General features: G+C 35.0%; 1 protein-coding gene across 1 annotated transcript; it reads left to right on the top strand.

Annotated features, from left to right (window-relative positions):
* Positions 1 to 23,127: 23,127 nt before the first annotated feature.
* LOC114758351 (uncharacterized) lies at positions 23,128 to 23,946 on the top strand. Its single transcript, XM_028947402.1, has one exon. It carries the CDS (start codon positions 23,128 to 23,130, stop codon positions 23,944 to 23,946), a length of 819 nt encoding a protein of 272 aa, XP_028803235.1.
* Positions 23,947 to 24,172: the final 226 nt, after the last annotated feature.

Below are 24,172 nucleotides of genomic sequence, written 5' to 3'. Positions count from 1 at the left end.
CCAAACTCTCATAGATAGAGGTAGGCATAACATTTATGGCTGCACATAAGTCTAGTAAGGCAGGTGAAATGTTTGTTTTGCTTATGGTACAAGGAATAGTGTAGGAACCCGAGTCTTTACACTTAATAGGTAGCTGTGGCTTGAAGATAGCACTAACACTAGATCCTAGTTGGATTCTCTCACTATGCCTATACTTCCTTTTGTTTGTACAAAGGTCTTTCAGAAACTCAGCACACTGAGGCGTCTTCTTAATCAAATCAAGTAATGGCACATTAACCTCAAGTTTGCTAAACATTTCAAAAAGCTCTTCATTATCTTTTTTTTCAACAACTTTCTTAGTCATGCGATAGGAATGAGGAAAAGGCAAGTCAGAAATGCTTACCTCATTTCCTTTGGAAAGCGATCCTTTCTCTATTAGCCCTTTGAATTGAATGGAGGTCTTTTGAGTAGCCTTGGAAATGTCTTAAGTGGTTTCAGAAGGAGGAGACTCAACTTTTATCTCTTTATCAACCGGTTCTTCATCCTCTTCATCATCTTTGAACTACACTTTCTTAGCACCAATTTTCTTACCACTTCTTAATGTAATCACATTCAAAGATTTAGGATTTATCACCCTATTAGAAGGCATTGAACCACTAGTTTTAGCTTGCTGTTCACTCATACCATTTAACAACCTAGTGACGTAAGAAGTCAAAGTAGTGGTTCTGGTTTCCCATTGCTCTATCTTATTCTCTAAGGCTACAAATCTAGCTTCAAATTTAGCTTCGGACTTAAATATGTGCTCAGTTATTGCCTCAATACCCTTGAGTATTCGAGAGAACCGCTCATCATCCTTAGACTGCAGTTGTTGTGGGGTAGACATGGCTCTAAAGGATTCTCCTTGTAACCCTTCATAGTAAGATTGCCCTCGAGGAACTATATTCCCTTGAAACCCTTCTTGAACCTGCTTATTGTCACCTCCTTCCCATCAAAAATTTGGATGAGCTTTCCACCCTTCATTATATGTATTTGACTATGGGTTCCATTGCTTAGATTGATTGACCCTTCCTTGATACATGGCGGAAACTTCCTTATATCTATGAGGGCAAGGAGTAGAGATGTGCATAACAGAGTTACAATGCTCACAACTAGGTGCAGTCATCTCCATAGAATTAGGATTCTGAGTGTCAATAGGGGGAGTGTGAGATGCAAGCTTATTCAACTGTGTAGTCAAAACAGTAATTTGAGAAGTAAATGTGTTCAATTGAGGAATGTGGACTGAAGAAGGATTAGTATACATTGCATTGACATTTTTAGACTCCCTGATGTTATGCTGTTGATGGTTCAAGGGCATTTTCTTAATAAGTTCCTATGCCTCCTCAGTAGTTAAATAAATGAGAGAACCCCTAGAAGCAGCATCCAACATCCCCTTGCCTTGGGTCTTAAGTCTATCATAAAAGTATTGGACTAACTGTTCATCTGGAATCTAATAGTGTGGACATCTAGAAAGCAAGTTTTGAAAACAGTTCCAGTAGTCATAAAGTGATTCATCATAGTCTTGTTTTGCAGAGTGGATCTCCTTTCTCAATGTAGAAATCCGGGAAGCGAGGAAATACTTCTCTAAGAATGCTTTTCTAAGGTTGTTCCAATAATAGTAGGCATCTACCATATGCCTAGGTAAGCTCAGGTACCATTCTTATGCCTTGCCCTCCAGAGACAAGTGGAATACCTTTCAAAGAACCTCATCTAGACTAGCTCCGACTGGTTTCATGCTAGAGCATACCAAAGAGAGAGATTTCAAATGATTATATGGGTCCTCACTTGTCAAACCATAGAATTTAGTCAAAGAATTAAGTAGTGGACCTTTAATCTCAAAATTAACATCAATATTAGGGCATGCAACATTAAAAGGCTCATAATTTGCATTAGAAGTAGTGGCTTCCCTAATGGTTCTTCTTCTAGAGTTACCTCCATTATTCTCTCCTACTATATCATGTTTCCTATTATGTCCATTGCCCCCTTTGTCATTACCACTATTGTTGTTACCGTTAGGATTGTTAACAGTTTCCATTATGTAACCTAAGTCAAACACCAAATCTAGACCAGCTGAATTGTTTATTTCAACCTCAGGATTACTAGACGCACTAAATTCACTAGAGGACAAGTTAGACTCGTGTGAAAGATTTTCCGCTTCAATTATAATCTCACTAGTCCTTTCTACCTTTTGGTCTTGTCTAACTTCCCTTAAAGAACTTTGAAGCTCAGGATTGGAAGGAACTAGGATTTTAGACCTACCCCTTATTGGCATAAACAATCAACCAACTAGAAGCAAAGTGCAAAATTGACTTGCACAACAAGATTCAAGCAAAAGCAGATGAATGCAATGAAATGCAAGTGTGTGTGTGTATATATATATATATATGAGAATAACAAAAAAGAAATGATCTAAATGAAAAAAGGAAATGAAATGTGTATTGAATGAAAGGATCTAAAGACCTTTTTTTCTAAAAAAGAAAGTTTTGAATGCAATTATATGATGCTAAATGCTAAAACTATGCAATACTAACTAAAATGCAAATGAATAAAAAATCAAGATACTTAGTTGTATTTTTTTTTTGGAGAAATTTTCTATGCAAATGAAAGAAATGCTATGGAAAACCAAAAACAAAAGCAAACTACTAAAAAAAAGTAAAAAACTAACAAAAATGAAAACTAAAATGGGTCAACAAATAAATCCCAATCAAGATTGCTTGACGATTGATTACTAGGGAACCAATTTCTTGGCTCCCCGGCAACGGCGCCACTTGAAATAATGCCCTTTATTTGTCGCTTTAGGATTACTCCAAAAATTAACCAAATTAATGCAATATAGTACAAAATCCGAGTCGTATTCACTTTGAAGAGCAAAAAACAAAATTAAATTCTAGTAAATAAATGCAAGTAACGTAAACTATAAAAATGATTTTTGATTTGATAATTGCTAATTAAACACGATGAATTAAATTAAAATTAAAATAATTTTTTAATTTTTTTTATATAAGAATAATTCAAATGAATGAAGATTAAAGAAATGAAAATGAAACACATGAATAACAATGGTAATAATCAATCCTCTAATTTAACAACGCAGGCAATCCTCACTCCAAAAGATACAGGAGTTAAAACAATAAATTAATAATTATAATTAAACTTTTAATCTAACAACCGAGCCACCTCAAATTGCTACAAAATATTTTTCTAAAATCCCAACTTACTAGCTGCAACCAGAATAGTAAAATGGGATTAAGGATGCTAAAAACCAATACTTAATTTGAGCTCTTAAATCCAAAACAACAGAATTAAAGCAAGCAAGAGACAATATGATCCAAGATTCCAAGCCATCTTAGAAAATTACAATATATTAACTCCAAAATCAATACAAATGTCATAACCACAATATTATAATTATAATTGAAATTAAAACTGTAAACAGCTTAATATCAAATGCTAAATAATAATCCAGCCACAACAATCTCCAAATATAATCAGATTAAACAATACAAATTTTTCAATAATCAGAATAACTATCCTAAGACCTCAGAATTGTTAAACAACTATTGGACAGGAAATTAAAATAACTAAAACTTTCTTTTGATGATCCGAGCTCCTGTTATTGTTGTTGAATTAGAGAATTATAAAGTCCTAGCAATGGTTTGCCATAAAAAATGCTATGATCAATATTCTTTTATAGGATGCCATGGACAAACACTGGAAAAAAACGTTGGAAGAATCAGAGAAGTGATGCAAACGGTGACAGAACAGATCAATATTCTGCTCGCCCTTTTTTTCCTGTTCGCTAGCCACCCTCTGGTTCGGTTGTCGTGCTGAGAAGAGGAAGAAGACGAAGATGATGCTGATAAAGGGAGATTCCCCTTCTGCCGTCGCTCACTCCTTTGGTGCCGTCGGCCACACTTCACTCTATTCTGTTCGTGTTGCTCGTCTGCTCATCTACATGTGTGATCTACATGTGTGTGCCGTCACTCGTCTCTTGCCCCCTAATTCACGCTGCTCTCCACCGAATATGAAGATGCTGAATAGTTGAATTAGGGATGGGAGCAAAACGCAGCGTTTTGCTCCCCTCTTTTATTATTATTTACTTTTTCTTTTTTAATTTATTTTTTTCTTTTCTTGTTTTTCTTTTTTTTTTTTAATTTTCCAAAAACTTGCAATCACAATTCAAGAATAAGGTGGCATTAATTGTCCTTAAAAATCAATTAATCACAATTAAATTAAAATATGATAATTTTGCCCCTCTATAGTGATAATTCAAAATAAAACATATTAAATCAATTAACAATCAAATAATACAAAAAGGACTAATTAAGTTAACAAAACCCATTAAAAAGATATAAAAATAATTGAGTTTGTCAGCGAGCAGCTTCCAATGACTAGTTTCAATATATTAGCTTTTAAGAGATACTTTTACCAGGTGGATGAAAGTATTTTTAACTCAAATTTCTCAAGTCCCCAAGTTTTTAACAGATTTTTTAAAAAATTAAAGTCATTTAATAAGATAAACTTGATTATAGGTCATTAGTTATGCATACAGGTATTTTTTTATTAGAGGTAATCCTATTTGAAGTACTGTTGGGCATTAAATCTTTTAACGGAGATTTGAATATTGCTTCATCATATTGTGAGTAATTAACCTATTCTACTATATCCAATCAATCAACCCCTTATTGGTCTTTTTGTATTAGTTTTAATTGCTGCAGGCAAAATAAAATTAATTGCCAAATGTTTTTTGGGCCAAAACGTCAACCCAATAAATTTTTGGGTTGCATTTTGGACTTAGACTTGTTAGATTCTTGTATTCTCTTTTTATCAAAAGATAAAATATTCTAATCGAGTTTCCATAGCATGATTTTCAACGCCCCTCCTTACAATTTTAAAACAATTTAAAGTTCACCAATGATTGACGCGAGAAATCATCATTTGAGACTGACAATATTAAGATTAGAGGACTGAAAAATATTTTATAAAATTAAGGAACCAAACTGAAATATTATATAAAATTAGAAGATCAAATGTAAGCCTCTGTTTTTTTAATGGTGGATTCAACCATGCATAGATGTTCAACTGTTTTTTGTAACACCCAAACTTTTGGGCCTAGAAGTACTAGAAATAGCCTGAATTGGATAGGCTACTAGACCCCTTTTGAGCAGAAGTCCCAAAGATGATAAAGGAAGTCAAAGCAGTTTTAGGGACTAAACTGCAAAGTGAAAGTTTTCAGGGGCTCAAGTATAATCAAGTTAGAGGCTCTAGTAAAGTCTCGAAGGCCCAGAGAGAGAAAAGAGGCTAGTTATAGGCCAAAGGTTAAGCTAGAAACCTCAAAGAGATGATTGTATAAAGTTAAGTCCAAGTAGGGACTAAACCGTAAATTCAGAAAGTTATGACCAACAGGAGTAAAAATGGAAAAGTATACAAAGAATTCCAAAAAAATCCTAGAAAATGGGAAATAATATTCTAAGGCTCTTCTGTGAAGAGAAAAGATGAAAATACCCCTGAAGCAGCTTAAATGGAATTTATGAGGTTATGGCCGGTAAAAAGTATACCGTTTGAGGTAATTATTTAAAATAGCAAGAGACCTCAAAAATGTACACAAAAATGAGGTTAAAGGGTTGAAAGGTTTTACTAATTTATAAAATTAGTCCCGCAACCAAAAGGCCAGTGGAGTGGCTTTAATAAATTAAAAAGCCGGTTATACTGATAAAAGGGTATTTTAGTAAATGAATTTTTATGCAAGGCTTAAAGGGAGTGTTGTGGCCTAAAAAAATTCATAGATATTCTCTAGAATTAAATAGAATTTATGAAGCAAACAAAAGAATTTTCTGAGCTCCGGAAGGCCATAAAGGAAGCCGGAGAAATGTAGGCCAAGTAAATTCGAAAGAATTAAGTTTGATTCAACAATTAGGATCTAATCTCCCATCTCCTCTACCACTTTTATGACACTTGGCATCTTCTAGAAGGTTGAGGTAAGCACGATGCAAGAAGATGATGTAATGATGATGCAAAAGTCAACTTGAAGTTCCAAAATTGCCCTTACCCTTTCTATTAGCCACCAAGGGTATTTTGGTCCATTTAAGCCAAATTTTTGGCTATAAATAGGTACTCCTCCCCTCACATTTTTGGCCAAGCAAGGAACCATAGGGGAAACTCTGCCGCTCTTGCATCTAGAGAGAGAAAGAGCTATTTCTAGTGAGAGAAAGTCTACCTAAGTTCAAGCTTCAAGATCAAGGTATATGGTGGCTGTAGCATCTGATTTGATACCTATTTCGAATTAGTTACTGTGTGTATCTGATTCTAAAATTTGGAATGCTTAAATTACACTCTGTGAGCTTTAAATCTATGGGTATAACACTTCATTTGGATATGTGTACAATTTATGGTGATTTTTCAAAGTTAGGGTTTGAAATCTGGAAACAGTGTTGAACTTTTGAAAGAGTTTCGAGTTCCGTACAATTATGGTACTGTTCGGAGTAGAATTGGTTCCTAAAAATATTTTTCCTTTAAATTTAACTTAAGGAAATTTCAGTGAGACTTGGAACCACTCAGTTTCAATTTTTCTAGAATTAGTTATGAATTTTTAAAGTTGAGCAAAAATTCTGGAGTTTCTGCATGAATTTTTAAGGAAATTCCAGATTTGATATTCTTGAATCTAAAGCCATCTAAAGTGGTCCTAATTGATAAGAAATGGATCTTAAGGATAGAAAATGATGATATTTATGTTAGAAAAGCTAGAAAGAAAACCTTAAAAGCAAGAGAAAGGGTTGAGATTCAAGAAAGCTAGTCTTGAATCTTATGTAATCTAGTAGTTCTAATGGATTGTGTGATCATTGTGACTATGTTTAGGACCTTTGAAACATCTAAGAGCATGTTTGGTGATGTTGACCGAATGTCCATATGGTTAGAAAGTCAAGGGAGTCAAAGGAAAAGTAAGAGGAAAGCTTGAGGTGCAAGGTAGTGAACTTACCTATTGTCATTGCTTGATGTTGTATGCTTGTGTGTTGTCGTGTACATGTTATTGAATGTTATTATGACATGTTTTAGCTACTATAATTGCTATAATTGCTATTCATGATGAGTAGATTATGTCTCTATGGCCATGCATCAAGAAGTTAGCTTGAGCATGCTAATATGTCACTAATTAACAAGAGAATAAACAAGTTACGTGTAGTGCATTAGCATCCATTTAGCATGATGAATATGGTATTGTTTGCTACTGAGATTCCCTCGAATCTCACCCCTCCCTAACCAAATATTTAGGTCAATCATCAATGGGCAATAATGGCATGAGAAGCAAGGAGAAGAAAGTGGAGAATTATTGATGTCAATGAATGATATTATTATTCAATATGTAATTCTCCTATTATGTAATTATTGTTATGGATGTCAATGATGCCATGTATTTAATTATAATGCTTATGGCATGTATAGAAATGTATGAGCATGAATGGGAAAGAGAAAGCCCATGTTATGTATGCGAGCGAAATAAAAAGAATTAAAATAAAGAGATGTTAAGGGATAAAACGTATGTCCTAGAACAGTGAGCTTGTAACTCTAGTTTGACCTACCAAATGAAGGAGTCAAGTCATGAGATTTGGCAGACTCATAATACACATTCCAAGCTTTAAAGCGAGAGGTAGATCACCTCAATTGGATATGTATATAAGGAGATACAAATTTCAAAAGTTGAAGCACAGAATCTGGAAGTTCCAGATTTTTGAAATGAGTAGTGATATCTATTGATTTAATTGTACGAATTGGGCAAGGATAAGTCTAATTGGATTTTTTTCCTTAAACAGCATCAAAATAGATTTTAGTAGAATTTTAGATCACCTCAACACGATTTGTATGGAATTAGTTATGAATTTTTGAAGTTGGACCTGTAATCTGAAAATTTAACAGTGAATAGTAACCCGAGTAATTGTGTTAAAATTTTAAATCCACAGGTTTGTGTCATGATCTGCTTGAACCATAACGCTTACGAATGCGTGCTTTGAGGGGTTAAAGGTAGGACATTTTATTTTCCAAATTGAATAGCAATCATCTATGAAATACCCGAAATTTGCCATCAAATTGAGTCATTTTTCACCTCATCAGCATCATTAATGAAATGTTGACATCCCAATAGATTGGAAGAAACTCAGCTACGGTCTTCTTCTACATAGAAGCCAATTTCTGGATTTGGATAGTGTGAATGTGGAAGAGGAAGAAACCTCAATTTGTTTGGAGCACCAAATCCCTAAAATCTCTAACACTGTCCAAGAAAATTACTATGTTAGGGTTCTAATGGCCGTCTTGTTTGTACACATGCAAGAGCAATCTGGTTCACTTCTAACCATCCTCTTCTCACGGTTAATCATCAGCTTAATCAAATCAAGCTTTTTCGAAATTTGGAGCCATATCTTGTTAACTATTCCATCTTCTACCTCGTATTTAAAGTATCCCTAATAAATTAACACTTTCTAACTAACTAAAGTATACCTATTAATTACACACATTAAGGGAGTTTTCATCCAAGAATATTCATGATTAAAAAGATACTTTAGAGAATTCAACTCATATAATTTGTTATAAATAACTAATTTAACAAACTTCTTATATTACAGACTGGAGGTAGCAATACTTTGAGTAAACTTTACCACGCTGATAGACAACACTAGAACCAACAATGCTCACCAAAATACAACTGAAGAAAGACGCCCTTACCACAGAAATAGATTCACCTTCCAAAACAAAACACAAATGATAATAAGTAACAAGAAATTACCCTTGTTAACTACTCACTAAATACCCTTTTTTAACCTTGTATACTTTTTCTGTAAACTTTTGGATCCATTGTGTAGTGTGATTTCTCATTCCATATAACCCAAGTCATTTGAATTAGGTGTACAGTTTAGGTGATAGAAGTTTTAACTATTAAGAGCATATAATACAAGTGATATTTTCATTATGTGTAGTGCATTTGTCACATTTTCACCAAGCAATCACTTATATACCTTCCATTTTTAATGTCACACCTTACTATCAGATCCACTTAGGGTTTAATTAAAACCATTTTAAACCATATTGGATGGTCTTGGACTCAAAAATTCTTGGAAGAATGCTGATTTTTGGATTTTTACTATTCATCGTGTAAAAATCCAGTTTTCTGGCCCAAATTCAAAATTCATAACTTATTCCAAAAAAATCCAAATGGGGTGGTTCAAAATTTTATTTACATATCTTTAAGTGCTTTTTCAAGAAAAAATAATCTTATGATCCAATTCCCTAGGAAAAAGCATCAGGTTTTTGTGAAATCACCTCTGTCCGTTTGGCCAAAATCCTTTTTCCAGATCCTGAACCTTAACTTTGAAAAACCATTAAAAATTGTATACTTGGCCATTTTTAACGTGCTATCTATCAATTTGAAGCTCAGGACGTCAACTCTAACCATACCAAATTTCATGCAGAAATTCATTTCTTAACTAAATAAAACGTGGATCTAAACTAACATCTTGCTTAGGGTTACAGCACCAACCATTGATAATTATACATAACCAAATGTCCACGAATTTTTATGGTGTATCACCATAATTTAGCCTCCAATCTGTAGCTTGCTCTTGGAATTTTTAGGCCCTAAAATGTTACATTATATTTGGGGGATGAGATTTTGAGAAATCCCAGTAGCAAGATCAATCAACCAAAACATTACATGCATCAATTACAAGCATTTCAACCTTTTGCCATTAATAGGGAACCACTTTACCTCATACATGTAGCACTCTAACATACAATAGCCAAGGCATATAAAGCAAGGAGTATAGCTACACAATCATCATCATCATTTAGTTCAACCACATAATAACACATGAAATTGCATAGCACTCAATGCAACACTTAACATTAAGGTTAATTAAATCTTACTACCTTAATCCAATGCTCTTTGATTTTCTTGTTCTCCTTTCTTGCTTCCACAAATGCCAAACCCTAACATGGCAATCCACAAAAAGGACAGCAAGAATCATCAATCATTCCTCATAAAAATCAATAACATAACTCAAGTAACTCCTAAACCCCCTTAAAGCTTCTATCTTTGTTCTTGAATTTTTAGAGTTGGTTTCCATAAACCCTAAAAATTCCCTCTTGACCTTTTCCTACATGGTTTTTCATATAGATTCCAAATATCTACTTAGATTTAACAAAATAAATTTTCTTCTTTCAGTTTCAGCTTGGCCGAACCATTAGGGTTCCTTATCCAAAAATTTCAACTTTGATTCTATGGCTTCCAACACTTGTTCTTTAGATTTACCCTACACCATTTTTCATTTTGAACACAATGGAAGCCTCAAAACTTTGAAAAACTCATCCTAGGGTCCAGATCTAGCTTTGGCCAAAATGAAACTCAAGCAACATGGCAACGAAAACACTTCAAAATCAACTTACAACCACTTGTAATCACTTGGATCTAATGTGCTTTGAAGTGTTCTAGCAAGATTAAACCATAAAACTTCCTCCTCTACAATATATATGTTTCGACTAGTATCAAAAGAGAAGGGAAACTATGATTTTCAACCATACAACTTAAGAGAATCAAGCAAGGGATGACATAGAATCATCTACTAACTTTAACTCCAAGCTTACTTGATCCAAAGTGGTTGATTCTCCCTTGTTTCCACCTCAAGCTCTCTCTTTTCCCTCACCTTTCTTACTTTGGCCGAACCATGATCAAATTTAGGGGGAAAGAAGAGCTCATTAATGAACCAAAAATATCCCACCAACCATCATTAATGTCATGCCAAGTGTCATAAGCCTACTTAGTCTTAATCCTCTCTCTTAATTAACTTAAATCATAATGTAATTAAATTCCAAAGTCAAGATCCTCTCCATTAGTAGATTAACAATTAGAAAGCTTTAATTACCATCCATTGAAGGCTTGACAAGTGGCGACTTATGGGCCAAGCAAAGTGCAAGACTCCGATTAACACTTTATCGGTGCACATCTATTCCGGGTTTAACTTCTTTTCTATAATTACAGTGCTCTGGCCTCTGTAATTATTTTTTGTCAGATCCATAAATTATTCTCCTCATTTTTATCTTCCCAAATTTTCCTCTTTGTCTCAATTTTAATTTCCCAATAATTAAATAAAAAGGAAAACTATTTTCCTTCTCTTTAGTGATTTTTCCTCTTTCCAAAGGAATTGGGAAAAATCTTGGATACTTGAGGGCCTCATTTTAATTTCATAATCTCTTATAATTCTTTGGGATATCATAGGAATTTTCTCAGGATTTTATTCTCCTTAAAAATATTTATTTGGAATTTTCCAAATAAAGGACCTTAAACTAGCTTAAATCGCCCTTAAATTCCTTTGTAATTTCTCTAAGAGTAATTTGGTCATAAGACCAATTTCATAATCCCATATAATTCTCAAGGGACATTGTCCTTATTTTTTCTTAATTTTCTGAGACTTGAAAATATTTTTTTCATAATTATTCTTGACCAATTTTCCTTAATTAGTCAAACTTTCTATAATTGGCTTGGAAAATTATAATAATTATTTTCTATCAAAATTCTTCTATTTCTCCTTGTCACTTTTGACCCTTAATTATTTAGGAATATCCTTATCCCTAAATGCCATATTACTGGATGTGACATTTAATCCTTAAATTTCTTTGTAGAATCATATAAAAAATTAACATTAAGTCATCAGCAGTAATCAGTAACAATGTACAAGAAGAAAAATAAATCAAGCTAGCACAACTAACCTTTTTAAGTTCTTTCTGATACTCCAGGAGTCTCTCTGGGGTTATTGCTCTCAACATTGAGGCCAAATATCTACGTTTGATAGCAGAAGCAGAGTCTACGAATATTGCCAACTGGATACTGTCACTCACAATCGCTGCAACTTTATAAAATGATATCTACTTGTTGCTTCAATCATTTTCTAATCACTCTCTCCAAAACTGATGATCTATTGAATCCCTATTCGCCCCACTACATTGTACCAATATTAGTTGTATCGTTTCTTTATTTTATAAAGTTGATCGTTTTAACATAAAAAAATTAACATTAATCGACATTGGTTTAGTATATCACCTTTATTTTATATATTAAATTGTTTCTCGTGAAAAAAATCGCTTTAAAAACTAATTGAAATACTGAAATTATAAATGCGGTCTCTAAATTTAATAAATTCCTAATCAAGTCAAAGATGCAATTTGGGATTTATAAATATGGAATATTTTGCCTGAATGCCCCTCTTAGTCTCTCCCCTAAAACTCCTGTCCCCCTTCTTCTCTTGTTTCTCTTTGTCCCTTCACTTCTCTTGTTTCTCTTGTCCCTTCTCTTTTCCTTTTCCCATCTTGCCCCCAACTCTGTCATTATCTTGAATCCATTGTTAGTTTGATGAATCATTTTCGTTAGACTTCATTTTACTATGTTTTCGAGCTTGCAACTCCCTTTTTCATCTCAATAACTTGAAGAGCACTTTTCTATATCACATTCATTGACTAAATAATCCAACATTATAGGTTGGGAAGGCTCAGACCTTGTTGTTAACTTCGGAGATTTTGAGAGAAATAAGAAGAAGAATATGGAAATCAAATGTATTATTCATGATAGAGTATATGCTCATATAATCATTGTAACCCACTTGGGTTAACACTAATAATCCTTTACACAAGGGTGATGAACAAACCCCATAACCTATGAGGATTCTTGAGGTAGGAGACCCAAGTTAACCTCCCCCTTCTATGGTGAACACTACATTATCTCACACTCTTAATCTATACACTAAGACCCTATTATAGGCCTATCTCACTTAACTAATGACTCAATTATCCTCTCTCTAACACTTGTCCGACTTCTCAACTAAGAGCTCTAGTAGCTCAAGTTTCCAAAATCCCATTTCTTACTTCAGAAGGCAAGCTTCATCCCGATATTTTTCAGATTACTTTGAAAAAGAGGATGAAAGAAGGGGAAGGTTAACCACGTATAATCTTTAACGAGCCTTTTTCTTATCCTTTGTTTGTCTATTATTGATGGCTTCTTTGGATGTTTTGGCCTATAGTGTTGGAGAGAAAGAGTTTAAAAACAATTTGCATACTCATTGTAATTGATTGATTCATTAGAGATATATTGTGTGGCAATTGAAGCCATTACTAAGGAAAGGCAGTTTCACTTTTCCAGCTGGGCAGCAGTAGAAGCGGATGAAGTATTAACAAGTTGAATTTCACGATTTATAACTTCCCATTCATTACAAATATTTTGCAATAACCTCATATCACTCAAGCACAAGACTTCTTTAAAAATTAGTGTAATATCCCAAATTTTATGGATTTAAGTAAGGCATGAGGAAGGAGAAAATTTTTAGAGAAATTGTTGAGATTAAGACACTTAAAATATGATCTAAATAATTATAAAGTTAATTTCAGGAATTTAGGACCTATTTTTTTGGAAAATTCAAGGAAAATAGTTAGAGGATAAGTTTTGAGCTGAGCCTTTTAGGATAATTATTTTATGGACTAAAGAAGCTAATGAAAGGAGAAAATTCATATAGATATCCAGGTGTGATTTCTGGAGTTATTTGATTATTCCAAAAAAAAGAATGTAGAGAAGGACCAACTTGAAAGCAAAATGAGGACCAAAGGGCAAAATGGACATTTCACATCCCTCATCCATCTAATACGCCCTAACACCTCCTCCCTTCTCATTTTGCTCTGCCATTCGAAGGGAAAACAGAGAGAAAGAGTTGAGAGACTTCGAGAGAGAGCAAGAAGAGCAAAGGCAATAAGAGGAGGGAATCGATTTGTATCAAGGTGGAAATCAAGCAAGGTGAGTCTCTTGAATCTTCTTCCATCTTTGTTTTCGATTATTTAGTCATGTGTTGCAAGGTGGTGATGAAGATGAAATCTGGTTTTGAGGGAGAAAATAAAGAGGGTGAGAGCCAAGCTATAGAAATCGCACTTAATGGTTAGGATGAAGCTTGTGGTTGGGATTTCTACACTTGTTTTTTTTGGTTGATTGCTCTGGTTATAGTTTCTGAAACAGGGGTTTGAGGATTTACAGAAATGACTTCTGGTTTGGGTAATAGATGATTAACGAGACTAAATATAACTAATTATTTTCTAGTTGTATGATTATAATATGTTGATTTTATATGCTCTATGTAGTTATTGAGGGCGGACGGGGTGTGCTTTGAATAAGAAAAATTTCACACTTAAGAATGGAAGGACGCTGTTCGATTTTGCTGGTCAAGAAGCATTTGAATGCTAAACGCATGAGCTGTAAATATATATATATATATATATATATATTATATATATATTATATATATAGAACAAAGCCTTTTGAGACCGGAGCATTGGGAGAAAGGATTGGGCTGATTCTATTTTTACATCTCCGTTCTTTTAAGCTGATGGTCTGGGTTCAATATTGTATGATTATAAATATTAAACACTATTATAGGACATTTTGGGGAAGGCCGTGAGGTTTAATGGAGGGGGGAAAAAAAAAAAAGAAGGGAGATGTAAATGATATATATATGTGTGTATGTGTGTGCTTGGGAGTGTCCATGTCAAATCTGGAAAAAAATTTTCCAGATTTGCTTAAGAATGTGGCGTGAAATATAGGAAGGGAAGAGGGATGATTAAACCTCAGTGTACACATATTAAAGTATTTTTGGAAGCATGGGATGCTGTCCAAAATTGTTTTAAGTGTAAAGATAGATATTGAAATCTGAAAGAAAGTTTATAGATTAGCAAGGTTGCTGAATTATTTTTGGAGACTAGGAATAAATGATCTATATATATATATATAAATATTAATCTGTCTTTACCTATATAATTTATAGGTTTTGATATTTGTTCAAGTTCATTAAGAAGGGAGCCAAGGAAGAAGCAAGGGGAAGTTAGTACGGAAGAAAAAGCAAAAGGTAGTAACTCTTTTCCTTTAATGTGATTGTGCATTGACACTACAAAAAAACATGGTTTTAGTGACGGTACCAGATAGACCTCCTCCGTGCGCATGTGCGGCTTTACCAGTTGAGCTGCAATGAACCTGTTGACTTATTATGTAAAATTAAATATATATTATATTATTTTACACAAACAATTATATATACATATATATTATTAAAAACTAAAAATATACTATATGATAATTTTAATAATAACTATTTTAATGAAAAAATAATTTTTAAATATTTGTTTTACTATTTTTATAATTTTTTATTTTTTAAAAATCTTTTTAATATAATTTTAATTTCTAACGACACTAATTTTGAATTTTACATCATAAATAATTTTTCATAAATATTTTTTAAATTTATTTTTTAATTAACATTGATAAGATTACAATTTAATTATATATATATTTATTATATTACATTATATTATATATGTATATGTGGTTTATATATTTCAAAAAAATCATTTACAATTAGTCAAAAAATCTTGTTATTCAAAAAATTCAAAAAATAACTACTATAATAAAATCTAATAAATTATTTTATATAAAAAATTAAATGATTTAAATAGATTATGATAAACAGTATTTTCCTACTTGTATATATATCCTATGTAATTTATTTTCTTAAACTTTGCGACGGAATTTGCGACGGAAACAAATTCCGTTGCTAATTTCTGACGGAATTGCAACGGAATTTCCGTCGCTAATTTTTTTGACGGATTAGCGACGGAATTGTCTAACAGAAAAAGATTCCGTCGCTAATTCCGTCGCTAAATACGGATTAGCGACGGAATTTAGCGACGGACAGAAATTCTGTCGCTAATCTGTCAAAAAAATTAGCGACGAAATTTCCGTCGCTAATTCCGTCGCTAATTCGCTGTTTTTTTTGTAGTGTGATTGCAACATGCTTGGATGTGCCTTTATGCTGATTGTGCATGAGAACATGTAAGTTGCCTTTGCATAATAATATTTGTCATGACAATATGCGCTGGTTTCCATTTATTTTGGAATGTGGGTGCGATAGATAGCGGTTAGCTATATTGGTGTATGGTGTATATGCATCATTGATTATATTTGGATGCAAGGTGTTGTTCTCTTTGGCCTGTGTAGCATGTTGTTTGTGATCTTGTATGATTACGTGAGGGAAATTTATTACTACTGAGATTCTCTAGAATCTCACCCCTTCTTCCATGTAATACAGCAAGAGCAAGTACTCATAAGAGCAAGGGAGTAGTGATCGGTGGAGTTTGAAGGTGCAGGAAGCGGACGATCTTTTGTATATATATATTTTGCTTAAAATGCATCTTATTTTGAAGTGAAAATATATTGTGTATCTATTTTGGTATGTAAATATTTCTCCATAAGGAGATGGCTAAGGGCAGATAAACCATGATAACTACTATTGAAGGAAATGATCAATATTTTGATATATAGTTATTATTTTGTCTAAAATTATGTGTATTTGTATATGTAACTCGTTGTACAAGCCTATGGCCAGAATATTGAATGTTAGATCCTACTGGCTATAATTGATTTGATATGGGATCCAAAAAGGTTAGATGGAAAAAGAATGGGTTCGATGGTTGAATACGAACTATGGGTCTTAGACGGTTTTTACCGTTTTTGTAAAAGGGTTAAATTGAGTACTCGAATCACTAGACAGGTTACTTGAAAGTGAATTTTAAAAGGTTTCAAACTTTTCAGAAAATCCCATTCCTTGAACAGGATCAGACTTTGTATTTGGAACTAAAAAAAAAAAATTTGTCTTCCAAGGATTGAAACCTGGCTTTTAATGATTCAAGATTAAATAGAACAACTATATTGGTGTATAAAGGATAGTCGTAACAATTAGCACGTTAAATTTTGCAATTTACAAGTCCTCATTAGCAATTGCAATTTCTCATTCACAAAAAAACTTGTGCAATAACTATCTTGCAACTCAATTACAAGATAACCTTATAAATTAATTATAACACGTGAAATTGAGAAATTCACAAGTTTTCATTCACAATTCACAACTTATATTTGCAACAGAACTTCTGCAATAACCATCTTGTAACTTAAACACAAGACATCCTGAGAAATTAATGGGCCAACTATCTCAAAATATTCACAAGTTCCTCCTTGTAACTCAAGCGCAAGATAACCTTAGAAATTTACGTATGTTAAATTTCTCTATTCACAAGTTTTCGTTCGCAACAAAACTTTTGCAGTCATTATCTTGTAACTCAAACACAAGATACCCTTACAAATTAACACGTGAAATTTTACAAACCACAAGTTCACATTAATTCGTAAGAAAATTTTTGCAGTAAACCTCTTTTAACTCAATCATACGACAACTTTAAAATTAACAAGTTAAATTTTGCAATTCACAATTCACACAATTCACAATAGTTTCCATTTATAATAGCAAATTGTCTTCAATTTTCCTTTTCTAATACTCATGGATGTGATGAGGTAAAATGACAATTTCTAATCCTAACGATTTCTTACATTAAGTAACCCAATTGAAATTTGGGTAATTTAGTTGCTTTTTCAAAGGAATTTTCCCTTATTTATTTTATAATCTGTTAGTTAAATATTCTGTTGTTGTTGAGATATAAAAATATATTAATAATATCAAGTTTTTCTTAAATTTATACATCAAATAAGATATCTCTTTATTTTGAATATTTTTATACTTTTTTAAAATTGACAAATGTATGCCTACTCGCTTAATTCTTCAATCAAATCTTAGAACACAAATGTCTTTTAATAATAAAAATTCACATGGATAATATTTTAAAACCACGTTAGACTATCATCATTAAAATAATATTTCACACGTAGCAAGATTTAACTGAAGAGTTGTGTGCGTGTATATAAAATAGATTTAAGCAACTGAACTTAGGTAAGTTTTATGCTTTTTGTTGGAAATATTTGAATGAATTTATTTCTAATTGTTGGGTGCTTGTTGTATTTCGTTTCTGTAAGCCCATCAGTGGCCCATTCTTGTGAGCCCTTTACTTTAGGGTCTTAGAGCTGCGCATTGTATATAAATATTGGGTCCGTTGTTGGCCCATGTGTGTATTCTTTCTCAGTTGTGATTCAATAAAGTAATTCTTTTCCGATCTAAAGTCGTGTGTTTTAGGGATTCTTGGAGCAGGTCAGTGGTCAACATGGCATCAGAGCCACGGAGCACGATCGTTTAGGGCTACGAAGAGACCCTGCCGATTCAGGCCCAACACACTGACACACCGCACCGGAACCCTACCCGACCGATCCGATGGGAGATGAGAAAGGCACAATCGAAGGTATCCCTTTCTCACATCCATTGTTCTTGTATCCCTCCGACACGCAGGGGACGGCGATCATACCACATATTCTCACCGGGACTGAGAATTACACCGTTTGGTCCCGAGCGATGACGATCGCGCTGCTCGGGAAACATAAATTGTGCTTCGTTGACGACACTTGCAAGAAAGCCAACCAAGAAGAGCGTCTCAGACCGCAGTGGGAAAGGTGTAACGTGGTTGTTCTCTCCTGGTTGCTTAATTCCATCTCGAAGGAGTTAGCCAACGGAATCATATACTTCCAAGACTCGCACGCTGTCTGGATCGAACTGAAGGAACGTTTTGACAAAAAGAGTGGATCTCACGTCTTCGCTCTCCACAGGGAAATTAGCTCCCTTCGGCAAGGCACGAACCCGGTTACCATCTATTTTTCGAAGTTGAAAGAACTTTGGGAAGAACAGGCAGCACTCGTGGCATTCCTTCCTGTTCGTGTGCGACGGCGAAGGCAATATTCGACGCCATTCAAGAACAGAAGCTGTTGCAGTTCTTGATGGGTCTCAACGAGACTTTCAATCAAGCACGAAGCCAGATCTTACTGATGTCTCCTCTCCCGTCTGTGAATGAGGCATGCAAATAGTCCAGGATGAAACTCATACTATGCAATGAAGGGGACGTGGTCGAGGAAGAGGCAGAGGAGACACTACACCCCGAATGCTCTCACTGCCATAAGAAGGGGCACGTTCGGGAGAATTGTTTCCAGATTGTCGGGTATCCAGCCAATTTCAGAGGAAATAAAGGGAGAAAGCAGAGGGAATTTCAGCAAGGGGGAGCTGATTCTGTCAAAGACCCTGACCCTCAAGGCCACGCTGTCACAACAGTAGCTCCGACCTTCACTAAGGAGCAATACAAAGAATCTTGGAGATGTTGAAGAAAGATGTGGAGCCTACGGTACACGCTTTAACGGGTACAGGTTTGATCAATCCTATACCAAATTTTAAAACTTACACACACTGGATTTTAGATTCTGGGGCAACTACTCACATGGCTAGTAAATTAGACTTGTTTGATGATTATAAGCAGTATAATGGACCGATTAAGACAATTAAAATACCGAATGGAGATAGATTACCTGTCACTCATGTTGGTTCTGTTACTATTGCTGAAAATGTTATTATGCATGATGTTCTGTATGCACCGCGTCTTGAGTTTAACCTGATATCCATATCTAGATTTACAAAGGAACACAATTGCATGGCAGCCTTCTTTCCTGATCTCTGTGTACTGCAAGGCCTTCAGGATGGGAGGATGAAGATGATTGGTAAAGAGTATAAAGGGCTTTATGTGCTAAAAGTGACAGATACCCCTGTTTTGGCAAATACTGTTCAGAATCAGAGACCTTTTAGAAAGGATTGTGATGTCGAATTATGGCATAAAAGACTAGGACATGCCCCCATATCTGTAATAAGACACATTGATCAAATTTGTACTGAAAATTCTTTTGAATAAAACTTCAATTCTTGTGATATTTGCATTCAGTCCAAGCAGACTAAGTTCCCTTTCAATTCTAGTGTCATTAAATCTCAGAAAAGCTTTGATTTGACTCATGCGGATGTTTGGGGACCCTATAGGAACCCCACGCATCAAGGTTTTCAGTTTTTCTTGACTTTAGTAGATGACTTTTCTAGAGGAACTTGGATTTTTTTGATGAGACATAAGAATGAGACTGAAATTCATATCAAGAACTTCATTGCTTATGTTTTAACACAGTTCTCTGTGAATGTAAAAAGGATTAGAAGTGATAATGGAACTGAGTTTACTAATAATCAATTGAAAGTTTATTTTCAATAGAGAGGCATAATTCATCAGACATCATGTCCCTATACACCAGAGCAAAATGGGGTAGTAGAAAGAAAACATAGAACCATTATGCAGATCACTAGAAGTCTTATCTTACAGTCAGGAATACCCATTAAGTATTGGGGGGAGTGTGTTAAAATGGCGACATATTTGGTGAATAGGATTCCCTCAAAGGTTATAGACTACCAAACACTTTACGAAAGGATTTATGGAGCCAAACCAGACCTAAGTAATTTGAAGATTTTTGGGTCACTTGCTTATGCCACTGATTTAAAGGTCAGTGATAAACTACAGTCTAGATCAATCCCTAGTCTTTTCCTAGGGTACCCAGATAATCAAAAAGAATTTTGCTCCTAGATCTAAAGCAAATACCATTTTTGTCAGCAGACATGTACACTTTATAGAAGATAAGTTTCCCTTCAGGGATGTTAGAAACAACTTTCAAGATACATTAAGAGATGGTGTGAGATCAATGTTTTGGTTTGAATCAGAAAATTCTGGAAATCAAACTTCTGGAACCATTGCAGAACCAGAATCAGCTAATAATAATGGTAAAATCCTACGTATAACAGGACAAACAATGGAGGAGATGATGAATGTGATAACCGTAGAAACCAAACCAGTGTTGAGAGTCAAAGACCTGTTCGTACTAGAAGACCCCCTATTTGGGCAAATGATTATGTATGTTCCTTGTTGCAATTTGACTCTGATTATTCTTTAAAGCCTAATTGTAAATATCCTATTGATGATTATCTTTCCTATGCACACATGTCAACTGATCATATGTGTTTTCTGACTTCTATTGACTCTAATTGTGAACCATCCTGTTATGAAGAGGCTGTTCAAAGTGAAAACTGGGTAAAAGCCATGGAAACTGAAATGAAAGCTTTAGAAAGTAACAAAACCTGGACCATAGTACCTTTACCTAAGGGTAAGAAGGCTATTGGTTGCAAATGGGTTTATAAAATTAAATATAATGCAGATGGTAGTATAGAAAAGTATAAGGCTAGATTAGTAGCCAAGGGCTTTAATCAAAAGGAGGGTATTGATTATCATGAGACTTTTTCTCCTGTTGTGAAAATGTTTACAGTTAGAGTAGTCTTAAAATTAGCTGCTGTTAACAAATGGAATCTTTATCAAATGGATGTTCATAATGCATTTTTACAAGGTGATTTAGATGAGGAAGTTTATATGAAAATACCTCAAGGTTTTGAGAGACAGGGGGAGCAAATGGTTTGCAAATTGAATAAATCCCTTTATGGTTTGAAGCAGGCTTCAAGACAATAGAATCAAAAATTGTCTGAAGCACTGCAGAGAGGAGGATTTACACAAAGTAAGGCTGATTATTCTCTTTTTATTAAACATTTTGAGCAAGGGGTTGTTTTTATTTTGGTATATGTTGATGATTTGCTGATCACAGGGAGCACTGAGTCTGGAATTGCTGAAACTAAAGAATTCTTGCGTAATCATTTTAAAATTAAGGACCTAGGACTAATGAAATATTTTCTTGGGATTGAAGTAGCTAAGGCTAAGAAAGGAATTGTTTTGTCACAAAGAAAGTATGTTTTGGATCTATTGTTTGAAACTGGCATGACAGGTTGCAAGCCAATAGGGGTTCCAATGGCTCAAAATCTGAAGTTACTCGCTTATGATGAGAAGAGGAACCGTGCAGAAGACCTATTGAAAGAACCAGCAAAATACAGAAGGTTGATAGGTAAGTTGATATATTTGACAATGACCCGGCCTGATATCTCTTATTCTGTGTAGACCTTGAGCCAGTTCATGCAGATGCCAACTAAAGCTCATATGGCAGCAGCAAGAAATGTCCTGCGGTATTTGAAAGCCACACCTGGATTGGGAGTCGTCATTAGCTCAGAAGAGAAACCAGTTTTGGAATGCTATTGCGATTCAAATTGGGCGTCTTGTGCTATGACAAGGAGATCTGTATCTGGATATTTGTTAAAGCTGGGAGGATCTCTTGTGATGTGGAAAACTAAGAAGCAACATACTGTCTCAAAGTCGTCCGCAGAGGCAGAATATAGAGCTTTAAGCATGGCAACTTCTGAGGTGGTATAGGGCTGTTAGCTTATTGAAAGATTTGGGAATAGATCACAGGAACCTGTGAAAGTTTATTGTGATAGCAAGGCTGCAATTCATATTGCAACCAACCCAGTCTTTCATGAACGCACAAAACATATGAAATAGATTGTCATTTCATTAGAGAGAAATGGGAGTCCAAGCTGATTGATCTGGAGCATGTTAGAAGCCACAACCAAGAAGCAGATCTGCTGACAAAACCAGTTGCGGGAAATGTACAGAAAAACCTGTTGAGCAAGTTAGGAGCTATAGATATTTTCAAGCCCCTAACTTGAGGGGGAGTGTTGGAAATATTTGAATGAATTTATTTCTAATTGTTGGGTGCTTGTTGTATTTTGTTTCTGTAAGCCCATCAGTAGCCCATTCTTGTGAGCCCTTTACTTTAGGGTCTTAGAGCTGCGCATTGTATATAAATATTGGGTCCGTTGTTGGCCCATGTGTGTATTCTTTCTCAGTTGTGATTCAATAAAGTAATTCTTTTCCAGTCCAAATTCGTGTGTTTTAGGGATTCTTGGAGCAGGTTAGTGGTCAACACTTTTATATAAATTTTGCATAACTATATCTTATATCTTTAAAAAATGGAAGGACCTTGTTACCGGAAAAAAATGGAAATACCTTGTAATGGAATGTATAAATTGGAAGAAGTGTGGTAGCAATTGGGGAGAGCACGTAATCACTTTTGCATACATAAAATGTTAGCGCAATGTGTTCTCTAATTGATGTATTGACTATTGAGAGTGTGGCATGAGAGAATCTCACCCAAATAGGAGAAGTTAACTAAAGTCTTTACTTCTTATTAAAGTTTAGGGTTAATAGTATAATAATTATTATATTAAATTATTAGTTAATAATTTCTTTTTATTGTTGTTGTTGTAGCCCGCAACTAAATAAATCATGGGACATTAAAAATAGAAAATCTGGTGGACGCAGATGGAACGCTCTCTCTCGACTACGCTCCAGGAGAAAGACGAAATCCCACCACACTGCGACGCGACAACCACCGTCAAGGTCAAGAAGGTCAAGATACGGGACCTTCGTGCAGGTAATGATTCGGATATGCTCTCATATGACCCCATCAAGTCAGACGACGATGAGATGTCGACTGAAGAAGAAGTCGTACCCCAGACGCCAGAGGACGCAAGGAAGGCAACTAACCCACCTTCCTTCAAGGACATGCTCCTTAACAAATCCTCCAAGAAGCAGGAAGACGAAGAAGACTTCTTTTTTCAAGAAGGAGATGTTACCATCAACAAACAGGGGCCCATTCCTTCCATCAGCTTCTCAGAGAGGGTCCACCGTCTGCTCAATGACAGCATGAAATACTCAGTTGTCATTAAAATGCTGGGAAGAAACATCAGGTATGTAGACCTAAGGGATAAGGTGGTCAGCCTCTGGCGACTCACCGGCCCGGTGCAACTAACTGACTTGGAAAACAACTGTTTTATTGCCAAGCTCAGCAACGAACGTGACTACACCGAAGTACTTTTAGGAGGCCCTTGGGTCATATTCGGCCACTACCTCACCGTTCAACCATGGACGCCAGACTTCTCCCCCTGGACCCATAGGACCTCCCACGTAATGGGATGGATTCGACTCCCAAGCTTGCCAGCTAAATACTACAAAAAAAGTGTGATCAAAGCCATTGGAGAGGTTCTAGGAAAAGTTCTCAGAATCAACTACAACACAGCCTCCAGAGAAAGAGGCAGGTTCGCTCGGATGGCAGTGCTCATTGATCTCTCCCGGCTCTAACATCAAAATAGAAGTGGACAACCGCACGCTCCTGGTGGAATATGAGGGGCTACCCACAATATGCTACAACTGTGGGCATTACGGTCACCTCGAGGATGTTTGCCGAGGAAATCGATGAAACCGGAGCGCCATTGCTCCAACCCCAACCGGAGACAGCGACGGAGCCTCAAGTTCAAACCATGAACGCCGTCAACCTGTACGGTGCTTGGATGCAGGCCCCGGCCAA

This window comes from Neltuma alba, unplaced genomic scaffold (genome assembly GCF_004799145.2).
Source record: "Neltuma alba isolate B1F8T4 unplaced genomic scaffold, ASM479914v2 tig00010689_pilon, whole genome shotgun sequence".
Lineage (NCBI taxonomy): Eukaryota > Viridiplantae > Streptophyta > Magnoliopsida > Fabales > Fabaceae > Neltuma > Neltuma alba.
The sequence above is the reverse complement of the archived record's forward strand: the minus strand, read 5'-3'. Positions and strand labels throughout refer to the sequence as shown.